Consider the following 21,759-nt stretch of genomic DNA (forward strand, 5'->3'; position numbering starts at 1 on the left):
ACTGAATTTATTGCACTCGTTGAATAAAATAATATTATGCTCGCCAGAGGCTCGCATAATATTAAAAGAATAATAATGTATATTAAACAACAGGAAGCAATTTACACAATATCACACATAATAAAAAATAAACCATTAATTGCTTTTTACATGTAAAATTTTACTCGAATTTTGAATCTTTCTACTTTTCCTAAACTCTCTGTTTATTTTACGCAAGTGTGTATTTATTGAAATATTTTTGCTCAACTGGAAGCATGCTGCTTTAAGCTATTTTAGGGAAAATAAATTTATACGCATTGTTTACACGGCATAAAGCTCTCAATGAATATACCTCGCCGAAATTTTTTTTTACGATCAAGCTCCCAAATTTATGCAATTTTTTTCTTTTTACGTATATACATACATGTCTTATTTTTTTCAACATCATCATCATCACTATCCTGCTCCTCCTCATCATCATCTCAATCGTTATCATCAACACAATACGACATAATCATCTGTAGATCATCATTATAACAACCATCATCATAACCATCACCAGTAAATCACCATAATCAGTAAATTATCATCATAATCATCATCTATAGTACATTATCATCATAATCTATTCGAATAATATAAAGCAAGTGGACTCAACATATTCATATTTCTCGATGTAATACTGTTAAAGTTATAAGCGATGATACTTGTTATTTTGATGATAATAACTTTTTTTGATGATGAATGTTATGACAATTATTATTTTGATGATGAATAAACTGATGATGATTATGATGATAGAGGTGATAATTATTGTCAATAAACCATAAAAATGTACCTTTTTTCTCAATTATTGTACATATTTATTGTTTTTATCTCATATAGATAAAATGAACCATGTTATTGTTAATTGTTGTTGTTGTTTTTTTTTTAATTGTATGTTTATGTATAATAATAATCAATAAATTTGAGAGTTGATTTGTGTTTATTAATTATTGTAACCAAACTAAGTGACAAACATTCATTTTGGAAAAAAAACTTATTTATCTGTAAAATATTGTTCTGTTCTGTAACAATATCAAACATCTACTCCAAACCCGGTAGAGACCGGACAATAAACGTGTGATATCACGAGTAAATCCTGGTCAAAATAGACCGGGAGAGACCGAGGATTACCGGTAGGAGTACATCCCTCTATAAATAGATTTTCGGAATGTTTAGGTCATCCACTCATCATTCTATATACATGTAAAACAATAACCAACTGTGTACTACAAAATGATAAATAAAAAAACGCCGAAGAGCGCTAATTATTGACGGAAAATGTTATTTCATTTGAAAATGTTTGCATTGCGAAATTCTCCAGTTCGCTATTCATTGTACATATCGGGACATTTCATTTTTAATTAATAATCAAGCACCCTCATACCACTCGGAATGATCGGCTTTTATCATGACTGACTAAAAGGCTTGCCCTTTCACTAAATCTGATTTCATTCCATAAAGGGCGCCGCGCTTCGGCGCGGACGCCAAAAATCGATGATCATTGCAAGGAGGGGGGGGGGCTATAATTATATACTTGATATTTTAATAGACCCCTTAGTTTCTGCGGAATAACAAAAGCATTGTTGTTGTTATAATACAATGTCAATATTGGCAATATTCAAATGACTTCCCTCCACAAAGTCGCCACAACTGCAGGTTTAATGTATTTTGAGTGTAAAATTTGATTGCACATTAAGGGAATGTATAGGTCTGATCTGTTGTATCCAATCTAACTAATACATGTTTATAGTAAGAAATTTATATCGACTTATATTGAAGTGTTCTAATGGGCAATCAACACACATAACAATGGATTTGTAACTTTCGGTTTGGAATAAACAGTTTGTTTAAAATAGCAGTGCTATAATCTGATTTTCACACAATTAAATGCTCAAATGCTCTATCATGTGCATACTAATATAAAGTGATACAACCGCTATAGTATTCCTATCCCAAAGATTTATCCGTGGAAATCATAAAAAGAGATGTTTGTGGTATTTTGATACCACAAGTAAATAATATAATGTGTGCATGGCCACTGTGCTATACAATATTCCTTTTTACATGCGTACTTATTACATTACATGTATTTTAGTATAAATGAGAAGGTAAGTCTAACAACGGATACTTTGTGTTCATCTCTTTAATATTCACATTGGTGCATCATAATCATAAAACAGAACACGTGTATATATAAATGTAAAATAATCATTATCATATTTGAAAGTAAGTAATACATATTAAAAGTTTCAGAAAATTAATATATGGTCTGACTCTTTTATTGAAGGATGTATATAAATAGATATATTTACGATACATATGGTCCGAGTCTCGCAATGTAACATGGCCAGCGATTGGCTGAAAAAAGTGCAGAGGGAAAAACCGTAAGATTCAATTGGATATTCGGTGATTGGATGAAAATGGGGGTATTATTAAGTATGAAAACTAATTTAGAAAATAGCACTATATTGTTTTATGAAGAAAATGAAATATTTCATAAGTCTCCGCGATAATTTGTGACTTGGATATTTGCATTCATAAAAAGTGTATGTCAGTCTTGTGATCAGCAGAAAAAAATCAAAGAAAAGGGGGGTGATCCTCTTTGAAGTCATTTTGCCAAAAATTGGGTTGTCTACCCCTATATAACTGGATCATTTTTATGTGTCAGGCATTTTGTGCCCTACGTAAGAAAAATCACCTCTTAAGCATGAAAACTCAATCTTAAGATAGGATTAGGGACCATTTCTTTTAATGTTAGTCTATGGGACAATCAATGTTAGTGTCTGACCATATGTCGTACATACTTTTATACTGTTCTATCATATTTCAGTCTTTACATATAAACATTTGAACACACGTGCATTATACAAACAGAATCCAATAATTACATTATGTTACAGTTTTTTCACATGCTTTTTATACATCTTTTATGATGAAAGCAGAAGACATGTTGAGATAACTCAATAAAACAATAGGTAATAATAGCATATTCTTCCAAAACAAAATATGCAATTTTTACAATGTATCAATATTGAGCACGTATGTCTCAATCTATTTATAAACAATAATCAAATCATTCTTTTGAAAATAAAATACGAGTATATATAAAAGCAATGAGTGAAATATTGATATAAATGATATGGTCTACTTCGTCGCTATGTTTAAATTAAATCTAAAATGTTTGTAAACATTTTAATATTTCTTCGGTTACTGCGGTCGTTAATTCAGATGAAATAATGTTGTGAATTATATGCCTCGTCCGATTTTGAGTGGAGCACCACACAACCAACGGAATGAACTTCAAAAGGTTTAATTAATCTTTTCACACCAATTTATGTATGAAAATGAATGAAACATGTAGGAGTCGGCGAAAAAAGCTATATTTGTCTATTTTGTGATCATGATTTCTGCAAGCGTCTGCTCCAGTCCTGTAATGAGTTAAAAAAACAACTAAAAAAAGTCTTGTACTTGAATAATAATCTAGATTATATTTTGAAATATTATACTCCTCGAAACATTGAAAATGAAACTTAATCAAGTTCAATAGTGTTACTTCTAGAGTCGGTCCTATCTCTCCTGAGACAATACACAATTCCTGCAGTTACCATGACAACGAAAATGATGATTCCCCCAATAGTCAAGGGTATGAACAACGGAAATGTATCATCAGTATCATCGTAAGCTTCCAATGATGTAGTTGTGTTTGGCTTTTGCACGTCTGTTGAATTGCTCGGGTCAGAGGGCTTTGTTGACATCGGGTTTTCTGTCGTGAGAGGGCTTGTTCTTCTCGTAGAATGTCCATGAATGCCCTCCTCTGTAATACTTATATGGATACTTATAGATGAAGATCTGGTTGGTATACCATCATCTTTTACGACCAACTCCACAACAAAAGTTCCAGTTGATATTATTCTGGCATTTAGTACTACTGCTACAGAGTCCTGGGTGATCTGTTGAATTGCGAACAGGTTGTCACTATTGTTCTTCAACTCAAACATAACATTATCATTATCATTATCATAGGCGGTAACATTTACTATGTTAGACCCCACCTTCACTGCATTTGTCATATTCACATTGTATGATGATGCACTGATATGCGGAGCGTTATTATTTTTCGGACCATATGTTAATATATAGATAATTTCTTTTTCATTCAGATCTTTGTCTTCATTTTCTGATTGCACAAAATCAAACAAATGAAGAAAAAACTTGTCAAAAATATGTGTTGTCTGCCATACATTTTTTTCTAGTAATATAATTCTCCCAGACTGGGTAACGACATTGAGCAAATCTTCACTGGTACTAAGTTGTCTAGTAAATGTATTTTCTATTCGTGCATAGAACCACATAACCTCTTTTACACTGACGGTTAGATTAACTTGTTTGTAAACTTTCATTGATGGATTTGTATATGTTTTCCATTTAATATCGGTCACATTCGCTTTTGAAACTTGTGATACTGAAGAACCATTTGCACTGTCGTATAGCATATCAGGAAAACTATCTTGATCCGGGAAATTATTTACAAGAAAATCATCTAAACCATCGTCCGCATCAGGAAACTGTATCCTAACTAAATGAACAAGATCATGGTATTCTAATCTATCAATCAATGACAATTGCGGATCTCCAAGAGGATTTATATTTTCAAAAGTAGCACTGTAGTTAAAGAATTTTCCCATAAGTGATGACGTCATGAGCCATCTTGCAGTTTTAGTCTCATGAGAGTGAATGTCACCAAAGTCGACAGTAAGAGATGGCGTTATGGCCTGATTTTCGAGCTGAGCTGCAATTATTTTAAATGACACCAGAAGACCTTTCTCGTTCTCAATAATTTCTGGTTGCCCAGAAGTTAATTTTAAGGCTTTTGCTACACCGTATCCCGCATTCATAACCATAACAGCGAGTGTAAATGGGACAATCGGCTCAATTTCTGGTGTGAGAGCGTCATCTCCACGTACATACTTTTCATGGAAGTAATGAACGACAAGACTTGGATTCGGTGAAACAGTTATTGTGTCAGGAAGAAGAGACACAGAAAGTTCAGTCCCATCTACAGAATACGATAACTGACCACCAATGTCGTACTCCGTGTCATCCTCGGGGGCAGCGGTACTGTACGGAATGATTAACCATTCGACAGAGCCAGACAAACCAAGTCCTAGCCTTCCTTCTCCATCAATGCCGCTTATTCCAACCAAGGTTAATTTACCTATAATAAAAATATATTTCGTACATGTACGATAAAATAGCAGAACATATTTCGAATATAATTTATTCAACTTATTCAGTAGTAAATAGCCAGCTGAATTAAAGTACAAATCTTGCCATGATCTACATTTTGTGTCTTAAAACTTTTAATTAGAACCTTTTTTCAAATTATTATTTCCTGTATTCGTCACATTACGTCATCTTCTTTATTAATCTCAAACAGGGCATTCAATTACATTAGGTTATCGCATGTAATTTGCTGTTGATATTTTGTCACTATTACTATTTTTTGATAAAGAAGAATAAAGTACTATGGGCCTTTATAATATAGGCAATGATTTGGTCGGAAACGACGGCTGCTAAACAAATAAGTATATAGGAATAGAGTGAATTGTAGGCGATAAAGTTTCATAAAAAGACCATGATCCATACGTAGAATGTATATTATTAAGATAGGCAAACTATTTTTGAAATTTCAATTATTAATTTGTTATCATGAATAATTGAATGCATTGTTTAATTGGAATATTTGGGATAAACATAAAATAATCAGTAACATAAAATGTTTGGTGCAATTTTGCGTGTTGCTTTGCAAAGTCTTCATTGGTGTAAAGGATATGCATGTTCATTTAAAAGAAAATAATTTCGTGAAATAATGAATGAACCGAAACATCCTTCTGGTATAAATTTTATCTTTGTAGTGAAGCCTTAAAAGAAAATTTAATTCACAGGCCAGTAGATAATGAGAAACTGTCCGGACAATATTTTGTTTCTACATGTGGCTACGCATGTGGCTACTGTAGTGTTCTCTCCACTGCAATGTTCCTTTTAGCCCACTCAAATATTTTAATTACTGAATGAACAGCATTCAATTTGTTTCACAGATATTAATCGACCTATTTGATTATTTTTGAGTTATTGATTATTTCTTTGAGTTACTTTGATCTTTTTAACCCTTTAAGTAATCTCTTTTTACCCCATAATCAATGTCCCCCCACAAATACAGTCTTTACGTATATAACACGGACATTTATAAAATAATGTAACCGGAGTGCATGCGAACAGACAAAAGGACAATGAATCGATGATAGAGCATGAAATATTGTATATAAGTTAAATAAGTTATAATGATTTTATAAAGCATTCAAGTTCACAAAATATGAATGAATATCGTAGACCATGAAAAACTTGTGACGTATTTTGAATGTTAATAATTAATTTTGATTTAATTCTTAGTACTGCATTATAAAAATCTGGAAAAGGGCCATCGCTATGAAGAAGAAAAATTGCAGACTCGGTTTGAGTTTGTACTTGGGGATAATGAAAAAAATGCATTTTCCCTCACGCCCCCTAGCACCAGCTCAATTTTCATCACTTAATGCACTTGAATCAATGATCCCGAAGGACCAAAAATATATCAACACTGAACTAAAGTACTGCCACACGGCGCTTGATACCACTTGCTGTTGTGAAATATCTGGAAAAAGAGTGACCTTTCAGAAGCATTAAAATTAACAGAATTACATGAAAATTGTGGACTCAGTTAGACTGAGGCTGTACATTGGAAGGATAAAAAAGCTTCATTTAAAGTACTGATAATACTGTCGCTTTTTTGAACATTTGAAATATAAACGGCAAAATGTCCTATTCCTTAGTGCCCGATAGTTAATTTTTGCAAAGCAGAACAGGAAAAAAAATTGTAAAAGTGCTTGGTACATTTTTATCTGACTTTAATGGTTTACAAATATTTACAATGTTTGAAGTGTATACCTTTGATATGATATAGAAAAGTTCAGTATTCTAGATAAAAAGGGAAATTATTTAGCTAAATGATTGTCAGGAATATCTGTTCCTTATAAATGCATTTACAATTACATTTAGTAAATTAAAAATTACTCCAAGTTGAAAGTGAATATCTGTGATACTGATAGTCAATGAGAAATTGACAAAACAATTTAATTAAAAAGTAAATAACCTTACTAACATGAATATCAGTTTATATGTTGCCATAATTCGATAAGGACCATGTATACTAAATAAATAATGAAAAATGTAAAACGCCAAAGTAAAAATTGAGTCTAACTTTTCAAAAAATAATTTTAGGATTATCTGCCCTTTTGAGATGACGTCTTTAATACTTATTGACATGTATACCGAACATTGAAGTGCACGGCTTGTTAATGCCAATTCCCGACAACATTGACCTGAACAAAAAGGTAAATCAACGCCGACGCCAGTGAGAGTTTCGTGAATATTGCTTCACTTCTTTGTCCATTTTTATCTTCGAAAAGTGGAGCTAATGGAAATCAATGAAAATGAAAATTACCAATAGAAAACTTTTCGTTCTGGAGTTCTTCTGACCCAAACGTTTGTATTATTTTAATTTCAACTTTAATATTCTCAAGGTCAAATTTCTCTCCATTTTCTATTTCTAATTTTGCCTTGAATGCGTCTCTTATAAGAACGAGTTCTTGCTCAATCCTTATCCGAACTCTTGCACAAACACCTTCTTTCTTTCTAGCTTCACTGCTGCTCTGTTAAATTAAAGTTCACATTTTTTAAATAAATCAATTTTCCCTTTGCCTTCACACAAAATAAAATCAAATAAATTAAGTTACATTATGATTTAACAATTCTAGCCATTTTTCAAAAGCCATTGTATGCATACAAATGTGTGCATATTTTCTATTCTATCACAGTAATACAACCCCCAAGTTCATGCTATCTTTATGAAGTGTTTCACGCTACGACAATAAATGTGTTTTATGCTGAGAAATCTTTTAAACTATTTAAATGTAGCACTTAAAAAGACTTTTCAAAAGTTACGTTTTTATACATAACTCATACAAGTAATAATGAAATATTTATAAGTAAAAAGATATCACACTCAAACTACAGGAGAAAATGTTACCTCTTGTTTCTTTGCTTCATGATAGCTCTTCACCAACTGTCCATATTCATCAAAAATGGAGTCATATCCAAGAGCTTTAGATTTATCATTATCGTTATGAAATTGATCAATACCGGCTTGTAAACGTTTAAAGCTGATCACTTGACCACTGTCCTCGAGTTGTGACAAAGTCCCGTTTTCCCAAGCAGCCACTGTATTAATGCATTACAAATAGAATTTTCAAAAAAGGTGTGTAATGCAATTGTGGTTCAAATTATTTTTAGCAATGATTGATGCAAGCTTTGATAAGGAAAAGCTTTGTTCTCAAAATAATTGAAATTCCTGAAATAACTAGAACTATCACTAAATGTGATTAATACCCCCGACAAGACTGCTTCAGAGGATGAGGATGTTACTAGTAACAGAATACCTTGTAAAAGAATTGAGGTTGTGGGCAATTAAAGATAGTTGTGGTTCTTGTATGTTGCATTTCCTTTCAATGTGGTTGGTCATTGATGAAGTTTAATTAAATTACTCTGAAATAAGTCCAGAAAGACAAAGAAAAGGGCAATAACTCTATGAATACTGAAGATGGAGTTATAGTTTTTGTGCACTGCACTTCCACTTATTGTGCTTGACCGTTGTATGAAGTTGTTTTGAATTCCAACCAGTACGCTTTAAGTTATGCTCCGGACAGGGAAAAGTATCAAAGGGCAGTAACTCTGTATTTTGTCAAAATTGAGTTATGGCTGTTGTGCACTGCACTTCCTTTTTAATGTCATTGACAACTGTATGAAGTTGTATTGAATTCCAAACAGTAGTTTTCAAGTTATGCTCTGGACAAGGAAAAGTAACAAAGGGCAATAACTCTGTAATTAGTTAAGATGGAGTTATGGTTCTTGCGCACTGCACTTCCTCTCAATGTGCTTGACCATTGTATGAAGTTATATTGAATTCCAACCATTAGTTTTCAAGTTATGCTCCGGACAAAAAAAAGCAATGGAATAGTAGCAAAGGGCAATAACTCTGTAATGAGTCAATATGGAGTTATGGTTCTTGTGCACTGCACTTCCCCTTATTGTGCTTGGCCATTGTATGAAGTTGTTTTGAATTCCAACAAGTAGATTTCAAGTAATTCTCTGGACAAGGAAAAGTAACAAAGGGCAGTAACTCTGTAATAAGTCAAAATGGAGTTATGGTTCTTATGCCCTGCACTTTATCTCAATGTGCTTGACCATTGTATGAAGTTATAATGAATTCGAACAATTAGTCTTCAAGTTATCGTTCGGACAAAAGAAAGAAATGGAAAAGTAACAAAGGGCAATAACTCTGTAATTACTTTAGATAGAGTTATGGTTCTTGTGCACTGCACTTTCCCTTATTGTGTTTGACAATTGTATGAAGTTGTTTTGAATTCCAACCAGTAGTTTTCAAGTTATGCCCCGGAATAGGAAAAGTAACAAAGGGCAATAACTCTGTAACTATTTCAGATAGAGTTATGGTTCTTGTGCACTGCACTTTCCCTTATTGTGTTTGACAATTGTATGAAGTTGTTTTGAATTCCAACCAGTAGTTTTCAAGTTATGCCCCGGAATAGGAAAAGTAACAAAGGGCAATAACTCTGTAATTAGTCAAGATGGAGTTATGGTTCTTATGCACTGCACTTCCTCTTAATATGCTTGACCTTTGTATATAGTTATATTGAATTCCAACCATTAGTCTTCAAGTTATGGTCCGGACAAAATAAAGCAATGGAAAAGTAACAAAGGGCTTATTGCCTGTAACTACTTTAGATAGAGTTATGGTTCTTGTGCACTGCACTTTCCCTTATTGTGTTTGACAATTGTATGAAGTTGTTTTCAATTCCAACAAGTAGATTTCAAGTTATGCACAGACAAGGAAAAGTAACAAAGGGCAATAACTCAGTAATTAGTCAAGATAGAGTTATGGTTATTGTGCACTGCACTTCCTCTGAATGTGTATGTAGTTATATTGAATCCCAACCATTAGTCTTCAAGTTATGCTCCGGACAAGAAAAATGCAACGGACGTCTGGACCGACCGACCACCGGGTGACTCCTATATACCCCCAAACTTTGTTTTTGGGGGTATAATTACACATATCAATTGTGAAACATATAAGAATAACAAGTGACAAGTGTTTTAACAAAACTTTTAGCACACATAAGTATTCCTATATGACTTGTATATGAGAAAATGCCAAACCGGTAATTCCCCAATCCTAAATCACAATAAGCTGATTCAATACAGTACTTGCTATACATAATGTACATTTTGAGAAATGCATATTATACAAATAATAAGTATACAATACAAAGGACGGTAACTCCTAAATAGTCGATAGAGAGCTATTGTTATTCAGGAGATATATTTAAATCTATACATATTTATATTATGCCCTGCAAAAAATACTTACAAGAATATATTTGAAAGGGCAAAACCTTTTGGATACACCCTTTAAGAAAAATCATCTTCCCCTTGAGTAGTTTTTCATTTTTTCACAATGAGATGAAACCACACATGAAGTTTAAGATTGTAAATTAAATAAATTTTATCCTCCAGTTAATTAGTGATTGGCAGAGAGAGAATGCCGGACATAATAAGATAATCAGTGCAAATTTTATATCGGATTGATTGGAATGCTTTATCTCACTGTATGCGATTTCGTGAATTTCATGCAATTACTGTCTACTAGTATTATATACGAATCGAAGTGTTAGAAGCAGTTTCCTTTAATTAAATAAATAGACTTTATTTAAGGGAAATAATTATCATACCTGTGTTGTTAAAGCGTTGAATGAATCTGCTCACATTGCTTTTCTTTTCCACTTCGGAGAGGTTATCTATGATAGCAGAATACTCTGTTTCTGATATCATTGCTCCAAGCTGTGTATCATCAGCAGCACCTCTTTTAAATTCGGTATACCATGTATCTTCTAATGTTCTTCAAAATAAATAAAACGTTTTATTTCGTATATTAATTTTTTTATTTTTTTATTTCTTAGATCAGTTAATTATAATTTGTAAAATTATCAGCACTTGGAAACAAAACATTTGATAATCATCATTAACAAACAAGAAATATAAATTTAGTTATCTCACTTCTCAAATAACTGTTGTATGAAGTATAACTTAAACGTTTTTGATTTTAAATATAAAATAATATTGTTGGTAAATTATCGAAAATGAATTCAGTTCTTATTCAGTTCTATTTTAAACCTTTACGTATTGGATCTATTTAGTTAAAAAAAATCTAAAACAACCAATTATTACTTTGATGTTATAAAGCTGGAAGTAAGTCTACATACATGTATCTCGTTCCAAAAATTTCTTGGCCCATATTAAGGAAATTTATTATCGGAGCAGACGACTTTATTAAAGCAGTTAATATATCGGAATTGATCTCCCGTCGTTTACGTCCACTGAAGCATTTCTCATTTACGTCCATTACGCATCTAAATATATCATTCATAACAAATAAATGTTAAAAACATAAAATGTAATTACAATCTATCTCAGTGCAAAACAAATACAATTCAAATAATGTAATTTCAAAGGTTTAACTACTGTAACATTACATTGTATTCTTTTGGTAGCATAAGTAGTAAGGCCTAGAGCTAATTTTTATATTTTCTCTATCCTTTATTCACTCGTTTAAGGAAGGATAGGAATATAAAGGAAATATTCTGCTATATAAATTATAAAATTAAAAAAATATATATATACAGACAATAATTACAGGAATATGAAAACGTACATTAATAATATGTCGACACTCAAATGCCAACACTCAAATACCAAAAAGTGTACGATTGAAACAGAAAGCGAAATTATCTTTTTAACTTTATACCTGGCTGCAGTATATAAGTTGCCAATCAATGGGTTGATTCCTGAAACAATACATCCCATAACTATGTCCAACACACCTATTACAGTATCCTTGGTATCTGACCTAGACTAAGGGAAAATAACTACATGAAAGTTCTCCTTTATACCAGTCTGGTTTAGTGACTTGTGCAACACAATGAATTATGGTACTAATATAAAGTATTAACATTTTACTGTTGTTTTCCACATATAACCACATATAACCGGAATGTCCTTTCTTCAATAATTTGCAAAATAATAATGTATTGATTGTTTCAATGAAATTAAAATCTACTGTCAATACATTTTATAAGCTATTACTTTATTTCAAAAGAATGAAATTTCGAGCATACGGAAAAAATGGCTAACCTTAAGACAATCTAAGGAGTATCATATTAAGAATGCTTGATTATCTTTAATGTATGAAAACTGAAGACAATAACTGCACATGGTCTTCTACCGCCACATGTATACAAACTGATCGGCTTCAATTAATAAACTGTCTTCCCAACTGTATATGAAGACTAATAGAATATATTCTGGGATAATATAAAATTTTAGGAAAATTCCGAACGTGGCCAACCCGAAGGCGATCGGTTCCGATCGGACCCTTGACGAGTTCCCGATTGAACAAGATTCCCGATGGAACAGATTGCCAGAGGGAGAAAAAAAATATATCAAACTACTTACATGACTTCGAGAAAACCAATTCTTGCTAGCTATAGCGCACCCAGCTCCAGGAAGAAATGATAACGCGCAACTTTCAACCAATGTTGATAAACAATCACATGTAAGCGTAGAAGTTCCGGCATACCCAACAAATATCAAAGAACCATATACAAGCCCACCAGTAAAAAATATACGCCCACATGAAGGTTCTGAGTTACCACGTGTTAGCCGGACGAGAGCAGATCGTGTCTGTCTGCCTGAGCATTGATAATCGTAAATCAATAATATATCAATACAAAAAGATCTTGAAGATCGCTCTTCTCTTTGATTACGCATAGTTTTGACAGGAACAACAACAGATGTATTCGCAGCTAGAATTCCGATCATTTTAACCATCTGTAATAAATGATAAAAGAACAATATCAAGAATACTTCATTTCAAATCAATCTTTTATCTGCGCTTTTTCTTCACACAATTTCGAAAGGTCAATTCATATTCAGTTATCATTCATTTCATGACAAGTGCACATGACTTTGTACATGAACAAGAGGAAAATATATATAATAGAACATGAATGATTAAAAGCAGATTTAATGTATATATATCTACTATGCTAATATTTGAATAAACTTACCGAAGTGAAAGTTAGATACGGATGAGACGTTGGAAACGCGAATCTAACATTGTTTGCTTGAATCAGACCATGATTTGTAATAGTAAATTCGATTTCACTCGTTTCCATATGCTCCAGAGGTAACGTGTCAATATGAGATGGCTGTACTGTAACAACGGGTATTGGAACCTTGATATTTAAATAAGAAAAAAAAAACAAATATCATTTACATTTACAAAACCGTCAAATTTTGCTTATGTTTAATTGTTTCCATGCTGAGTTCGGGATATAAATAATCATATTTTATGCTACTTATTATCCTTAATTTACAACATAACTATCAGAATCGTAACACAGAATTCAATACACTGAATAAAAACAACAGTGGACATTTCTTTATTATTTCAGATCTATTAAATTCATAAGATATTTACGTATGTTTCGAATGTCGATTCCAAAGCAATGGTGTAAACATCTTTAAAAGTTGTTGCTTCAACTGTCCAAGTGTATTTAACAGCAATGCGTGGCAGAAATATTTCATGGTGTGATTCACTGAGAGAGATAAGAATAACAGCTCCGTATGACGAATGATTTTCTGCCTCAACAAATATCGTGTACTGGTCTTCGTAAACATTCTCAAATATTACAACACCTGAAAAATTATTTTGACAACCATTTAGATGCGCTGCTAAGCCTTATTTACCTAAACTGTATTACCTCAAAAAAGTGAAGATCTATGAGGAAAAAAGCTTTCAAAACTCAGTAACGCTGACCTTTATCCATTTAACGATCTAATAAAAAACACTGTTAGACAGGTATATTCATGTATTTGTAAAAAATGAAGATGTCGTAAGGAAATCGTAAATAGCGGAATGTAAAAAACGGAGGGCCTAACTTGCAGTTAAGTGTTGCCATAGAAAATTTGCTCTAGACATGACAATTAATATTTCTATAAGTTTTCTTGATTAAAAATATTGCAAGTATTAAAAAGATCTCTCTTTGTCAGTTTTTTTGTTGCCCTGAAACACATGTATGCTGATAGCTTATATAATACAAATCGATGGTACAGAAAAATAGATAAATGTGATAACAACGATAAAACAAGCAATTATCATAGTGTTGCAAGCAATCCATAAGTCCCCTACCGGTTAGAACCCCAGCAACATTCTGAAGGGCCATTGGCTATTCACTTATGTTTCTATTTTAAGTAAATTTGTTGAAAAAGTTCTTTAAAAGTGATCACTAGAAACAGTTTTATGTACAGACAGACAGACGGACTGAAGGACACTCTAAAGTTATTTTTTTAAGCATCCCTGTTATCAAAATATAACATTTTTAAAAGCAAAATTCTTAAAAAGAAGATAACTCTTAAAATAAAGATGAGAGACGTCATACTTGATTTGAGTGTAACAAGGAACAATTAGTAATGAAGGTATTGATAATGAATGTTTATTTTGAATTTGAAGTAAAAGAGAACGAATAAGAAAAATTCAAAATTAAAGGAGGAGATAATTCTGGAAATATGGATGCTAGATTTATAAACCTTGTCATATTATTATGATGTGGGAGTTTAAAGAAAATTTTATAATGACTGAAGCAGTTGGAGTAAAAATTACCAATTTCTCGAAAAAAAAAGTCCAAGTTCATTTAACTTTCTCACAAATGTTAAGTGATAATAAGAAACATATATATGAAGTTTGAAGTAGATACATGAAAAAAAAGTATAAAAACAAACAATATTTTTTTCATGAAAATTTTAAGTTCAAGGAAGGAAATTCTGATAAATTTTGTGCTAGAGTTGTAAACCTTGTCACATATGATGTGGTTGATGACTAGAAACTTATATTTAAAGTTTGAAGAAAATACCTTAAGAAATAAAGAACTTATAGTGAAAAAACGTGAAAACTAGAATCAGAAATCATGAAATTCAGTCTATTTGTTGCCATAGAAACCATAATTTTCAACATAGAAAGAAAAGAAAAGAATGTGCATTATCTCCAGACTGCTATCTACCCATATTTCAAGTTTCATAAAAATATTTTCAGTACTTTTTGCGTTATCACTGGATCCAGGTTATGTGTATAATTTGCCATATTTTCAATCTATTTGTTGCCATAGCAACCAGAATTTTTAACATAGGAAGAAAAGAAAAAGACGTGCATAATCTCCATACTGCCATCTATCCATATATCAAGTTTCATAAAAATATTCTCAGTACTTTTTGCGTTATCGCGGGATCCAGTTTTGTGGACGGACGGACGGACGTTCTCACAGGACAGTAATTATGTGGCTACTCTATTGTTCTCTCTATTGTTCTTTTTAGCCACACAAAAGAAAATAGCCATATAAAAGCATTACGGAATGAATGACATCAAAGAGACAGAACAGTTACCTATTGTCCCTCTAGCCACATAAAAACTGTTCTGTGAGTGCGGACAGACGGACGGAGGGTAAACCTACTGTCCCCTCTGGTAAACCGGTAGGGGACTAATAATAGCTGTTTTTACAGTATTAACGAATGCTTACAACTGTCTGCTTACTTTTTGTTTTGAATGCGAAAATATAATCAGGCATTCAATAACTTGTTTTATCCACACATTCAATGCATTTTATACTGTAAATGTTGCATTAAAGTGATACGAAAAATGGTAATCCTTTAATTATTGTTTTAACAAATTAGCATTGTCACAATAAAATGTAAATGCTTAATCAGCTCGGATTATCATACAATTCAAAACGAAAATATTTACCAGTTTCATTTTCAGTTGTTTTTATTTCCAAAAATTCTCGTCTAGGATTTGAAAGTGTTATTGTTGCGTTTGTTACAAGAGGAGATCCGATCGCAAAATAAGTGTATTCATCTTTCACAGTAAATGTAACATTCGTTGTCTCCGTAGATGATATATAAATTGTGAAGGGCAGTCGACTTGAAGTTGATAAAGAATTAATATAAATATTTCCTGAAAGCTCTCCTAATGAGTCATTTCCTCCAATAACAATGGCAATAGATAACAGCGCCGTGTCTTTTGATAAAATATCTGTATAATTTGAATCTGTTAACTTGTGTTTCTCCAACGTGAAAGACACAAGAGAAAATCTGGAATCCGTTGGAAGACTTACAGATACATTTCTTGCAGAAACTTCTCCTATATTTGTAATATTAATATCTACTATCTTTATTGAACCTGGCATGACATCTACACGAATCAGATTTGGTTCTAATACGAGGATAGGTTTTTTGATATTAAGTTTGATGTTTACTCTCATGCTAGTGTAAGAACCTTGACTTGATGTGAATAAAATATACATATATCCATGGAAAGGTTTTGCATCCGCAATTACCAAATCAAAGGAGATACTGTCATTCATATTGAACTTCTGTATAGAAAATGATGTATTAATGGAATCTCCAGATTTCCTGACGAATGTTCCAGGAGGCCCATCAACCTAATATTACAGATATATTATTTAATGAGCATAATTAAATGATTTCTACAAATATGTTCCAACAAAAACGACATGAAATAAGGAAGAAACACAGATGAATGATACTTTTACCTGAACAGTTGTGTTTTAAACATACACTGGAAAGGTTTGAAACTTTTCAACTCTATTCTAAATAAAAATGTCAGTTTATAAATGTCTTTAAACTGTTGGTTATAAAACCTCATCATTATGATGAGATAATAATTTACATGTTTGTTAATCTATCAATTTAAATGTCTTACCTCCCCTTCAATGCCAGTTATAGAAGTGGTACCAACATTTACCAATGTTGATATCTTATTTATTGATACAAAAGTTTCATCAGGGAATATTATTTCATCAACAACGACTTCAAATGGATTACATATCATACCGAGTACGGACCAAGTGATATTGAATGTCAATGCCTCAAACGGGTTCCCGGGATGTCTAGCACTCTGTCAATAAAAAGGCATATATGTTGATGAAACGCGAACATATATGATCACAATCAAAACTTACATCTCAAAATTTCTTATATACCAAAAGATTCACATATGAGCTGTAATTAAAGTATAGATCCTTTAATGGTAGTTTTATGTAATATTTCTTATAATGCGATTCAAACATTGTGCGAGTTGAAACTATATGTATGATTCGTTATATTTAAAAAGTTTTACCACTGAAAATATTCCGGCATCGTCTGGTCTTGGGTTATAAATAGCAGTAAATGTACTCGGAAATAACTCATCTGATTCCACATTTATAGATGTTTCATGTTTTGTTCTTTGACTAAATACGCTAAAAATCGAAGGAAAGTTAATGGTCAGATGTAAATACATATCTCTTCATAATAAACTCGATACTTGAAAAAGAAAGAAATATAAAAAACCAGCCGAACGAATAAAATTATGTAGGATCAATGAAAAACTGTAATACATGTATTTTAAGAATAGATAGATGTTTGATCGGATTTACAACAATTTATTTCTAGTAAATATATCGTTTCTTTTCTCAAATTGTCACAAAAATTAACCAAAAAGACGTCAATACTATATCCAACATATTACATATCCATATACATGTATTACATTTTTCTATTTAATCATATTAATAATGCGACAAATAGCAGACTTACATAACTTCAACTGGAACCTTTCGGGGTGTATTCTGCTGTCCAAACTGAACCATACCAAAAATCTTAACTGATCGAGGAAACGGCAAAATTCTTTCACTTGGTTCTATACGTTCTACAGACACTGTGTACGAAAACACTACCATAATAGACCATCTTGCAGACACTTCACTTATCATATTGGATGCTCTAACTTCTACAATATATGGTTGGGATTTTGCAACGGTGATTGCCCATTGCACTAGGCCTGTCTCCTCATCTACTGTCATTCCATTGGGACCACGGTAAAGATACCAACGTACTGGAAGGTCCCCCTTAACAAAAAAAGTTAGTATACATTTTAGATGATCACAACAAAGCAAGCAATGAAATATTCTTTAATGCAGTAATATTCAAAAATATATTAATGATGTAGGCCTACATGTCGCATAGTTCCAGTATGATTTTATTATTGTATTTGTTTACATTTGCTATCAGACTCTGACATTAGATAGAAAGTTTTGTAATGTTTAGAATGAAACAAAATAATGTGTACGAAGGTTTAAAAAAGACACGTGAGGTTAATGAAAATTTGGTTTATACAGAATTTACTTTAGATCGATTGTGTAGGAAGCTTATAGACTAACTTTAAAATCTGTTCCTGGTACTAAGCAGTACTGAGCAATAAATGTAAAACTTTTTGCTCACAGAAACAATGACTTGCCCCTGAAGGGGTTTGAACCTACGCTGCTGCAATCCTTAAATTGCTAGTCCAATGCGTTAACCGCTCGGCTATGACGCCACTCCTAATGACATTTTATAATGAAATAGTATTTATATTATAACAATGTCTTATTGTACCCACCTGTTTTAATTTAAGTTGCTGTGTGTAACTGTCTGATTCGTTCACAGTTTGTACATCCACAACGTCTACTAGAATCAGTGGTAGTATCTTCAAAGTACAGTTATCTCCCTTCCATGGCAAATAGCACGAACATGAATCGAACAAACAATAGCCACGTGAAGGAGTCATGTTACGACCACAGGACTCAGAGGGACAAGTTGAATAGTAATAAAATGTTAGCTGAAATTTCAAAAAAAAAAATCTGTTACAAACAAAGGCTCATACTTATTTGTATAGTTTGATAATCGTTTTATTTTGAGTCCTTAAACCGTATCTTGCATTAATGTAATCAGTATTAAATCTGTTGCCATGTTCTACATGTAGAATAAACAGTTATACTTTTCTTAATAAGAAACGAACTATTTTTAATGTTTTTTTAAAGGTTTATTTTCGTTTAATGGTGCACATTATATGTGTTTGTGTATTTTTGATGATTAACTAAAAAGATAAACACATAATTAAAGATAGGACACATATTAAAACTCACTTTATCATTTGTAAATTCAGTCTCATCTGTAGATATTTCAACAATCACCTGCCCTCTCGATTGCTGTGGCGCAGTACATACCACGTGATTCTTTGTTAACCATTTCCCGTCCGTTTCTATACTTCCGAAACGACATTTGTAAGTACCGTTAACAGTTTCTTGGAAGTTATGTCCCCATATATGCACTGCATATCCACCCTTTTCTGGTCCACTGCTGGGGATAATTTCCAAAACTTTGACTAAAGGTAAACAGTCTGGTCCATAGAAGGTATCATTACACCGATCGCATAAGTAGCCGGCCCAATTATTTCCCACGCATTCACATAACCCTAAATTATAAAAATGAATTGAAGATAAAATATGTAGTACATATTGCATTCCCGTATTACGAAACAAAGATGCACAACGTCTTTGACTTCAAAGCACTTGCCCTAAACCACTGTGGGTAATTTTCTTTCATGTGAGCTATCCAGCAATTAGTTGTTGCTTTGCTTAAAAAAATTATGTCAGGATGTTTTCATAAGTGTTTTATTCTTTTCTTGTGTTGTAAGTACAGTAATAATTCAGCAGTCTTATAAACACCTACATTGTGTCTCTCACGGACACTAACAATAACTTAAGCCAGAAAACAAGCACGGTACATATGCAATATACAAATTTCTTTAATAAACTGGTACTTGATTATAGGTCAACTTTTGAAGGCAAGTATCAAATTAGTCACCGTGTTCTAAGAAAAACCCGAAAAAAATAATATCGATAAAACCCGTATCCTGCCATTTGTCATTTTGGGTTTTCAATTTAAGATGGTACGTCGATTTCCTTAAATTGCCGAGCCAACATTATTCCCCGGGACGTTTTAAAAGTTTAATCAGAAATTAATCCTGCGTTAACACCGGATTGATAAAATAAAAATCATAGTAATGAAACAATTTTTGCACAGTTGACTATTCCTACCATAAAGTATTCTATTACTGTTATGACATATACCTGTCTGAGAACTGCACGATCCATGTTGGCATTCAGGACACGGTTCACATGAAGGTCCACCGTGATGAGGCTCACAAGTGTTACAGTCACTTCCAGTAAACCTTAGTGCACAAACGCATATATTCGGCTCGACACAAAATCCATGACCGCTACAGTTATTCACCTGACTGAAATTGTTAAATGCGTCATTTCCATTAAATTGCAGAATAGTGTCTAATTAAAACTGCAAGGGATCATCGTGTCTATCAACATCGGGAAAACAGGAAAATATGAACTGGTTAAATGACCTTTTCAAATGATGCATGACATACAACCGTTTACAAAAAGACCAGTATCTTACAATGTTGCTGGTAAAGGAAACATCGGAAATATTTTGAAACCTTGTTTAAACTACTACCTTTATTTGCATAAAAATGTAAACCGTAAATTGAAAATTGTGTATACAAACCCTTTGTAAAGATATCAAAAAAAAGTAATCATGGTTAAATATAGGATACAATGATCAAAAAAGGTCAATGAAAAGTACCTTAAAATTTAGACAGCCAAGTAAATGGTGCAAATGAAGTTATTTTTAACAAAGTTGCTATAGAATTAACTGGTTAAACAAAAATGTTTCACAAAGAAAAAATAGCATATGTAATTATCAGTTTAAGGTATCAAGAGTATGTTAACATATACAAACATTCAACACTGTTTCTAGTTTTATGATGTGTTGAAAATATAAAAAGGTGACTTTAAAACTTCATTCAAAATTTACCTGCATGCCGCGGAAATGCATCGATTTCCATACCATCCATCATAACATGAACATGTGTTTGGTCCTGCACAGTCGCCGTTTCCATAACAATTGTTTACGTCACCACAATCAAAACTTTGGCAAGAGTTTCCTTTCCAGCCTTAAAACAGGACAAATTGTATTTAATATTAGAAAGTCAATGGTTTTCAGGATCATTGATTGTAAAATGATTAGTGGTGAAAATTGAACACCACATAAGCTCATGTTAGATGCGTGAGGCAATTTGCGTGTTTTACTATCTATTTAAAACAGACCCAATCAACTCGAGGCAGCAATTTCAAGTAAATACATCAGAAAATATCGATATGGAATATGTTACACAAATGCCTACCAGAAATGCATCGACAATTATCTGGACCTATACATTCTCCATGTGAACTACAATTGTTAACGTTTCTGCAGTTGAAAGAACCTGTCAGTAAAATAGGTTCGATTTCAAATCTTATCAACTCGGGTATGCGCCTTTGGTCTAATATCCTACTCAGCACGTGACTAATATCTGAAGTACCCCACCAATTTTTCGTTACATTTACAGTACTTTTTCCTGTAATGAATAACATAAACGCAACATTAACCTGTTACAAACGGTTTTAAAACTCGATAAATATATAATTTATAAGCCTTTTTAACTTGAGAAACTATTTGAAATGCATTTTCTATTTGAGTATCACAGGACTGAATTAATGTAAAGCACGTTAGAAACAAGTT

At 32.4% G+C, this 21,759-nt stretch overlaps 1 protein-coding gene across 1 annotated transcript in view; it reads right to left on the reverse strand.

Annotated features, from left to right (window-relative positions):
• Positions 1-2,151: 2,151 nt before the first annotated feature.
• LOC132725867 (uncharacterized) overlaps positions 2,152-21,759 on the reverse strand; it is a 36,296-nt gene continuing 16,688 nt past the window's right edge. The window contains exons 14-31 of the mRNA XM_060711052.1: positions 21,383-21,595; positions 21,013-21,151; positions 20,256-20,422; positions 19,269-19,597; positions 18,743-18,961; positions 17,902-18,212; positions 17,444-17,564; positions 17,027-17,221; positions 16,049-16,745; positions 13,733-13,950; positions 13,320-13,487; positions 12,706-13,080; positions 11,999-12,105; positions 11,457-11,603; positions 10,926-11,092; positions 8,150-8,340; positions 7,565-7,772; positions 2,152-5,239 (exon numbers count right to left, since the gene is read on the reverse strand). Of these exons, the coding sequence (XP_060567035.1) occupies positions 3,555-5,239; positions 7,565-7,772; positions 8,150-8,340; positions 10,926-11,092; positions 11,457-11,603; positions 11,999-12,105; positions 12,706-13,080; positions 13,320-13,487; positions 13,733-13,950; positions 16,049-16,745; positions 17,027-17,221; positions 17,444-17,564; positions 17,902-18,212; positions 18,743-18,961; positions 19,269-19,597; positions 20,256-20,422; positions 21,013-21,151; positions 21,383-21,595 (5,657 nt within the window). The 3' untranslated portion in view covers positions 2,152-3,554. The remainder of the gene's footprint in view (positions 5,240-7,564; positions 7,773-8,149; positions 8,341-10,925; positions 11,093-11,456; positions 11,604-11,998; positions 12,106-12,705; positions 13,081-13,319; positions 13,488-13,732; positions 13,951-16,048; positions 16,746-17,026; positions 17,222-17,443; positions 17,565-17,901; positions 18,213-18,742; positions 18,962-19,268; positions 19,598-20,255; positions 20,423-21,012; positions 21,152-21,382; positions 21,596-21,759) is intronic.

The sequence above is a fragment of the Ruditapes philippinarum genome, unplaced genomic scaffold, assembly GCF_026571515.1.
Source record: "Ruditapes philippinarum isolate M1 unplaced genomic scaffold, ASM2657151v2 ctg1584_1_1_1_1, whole genome shotgun sequence".
NCBI lineage: Eukaryota > Metazoa > Mollusca > Bivalvia > Venerida > Veneridae > Ruditapes > Ruditapes philippinarum.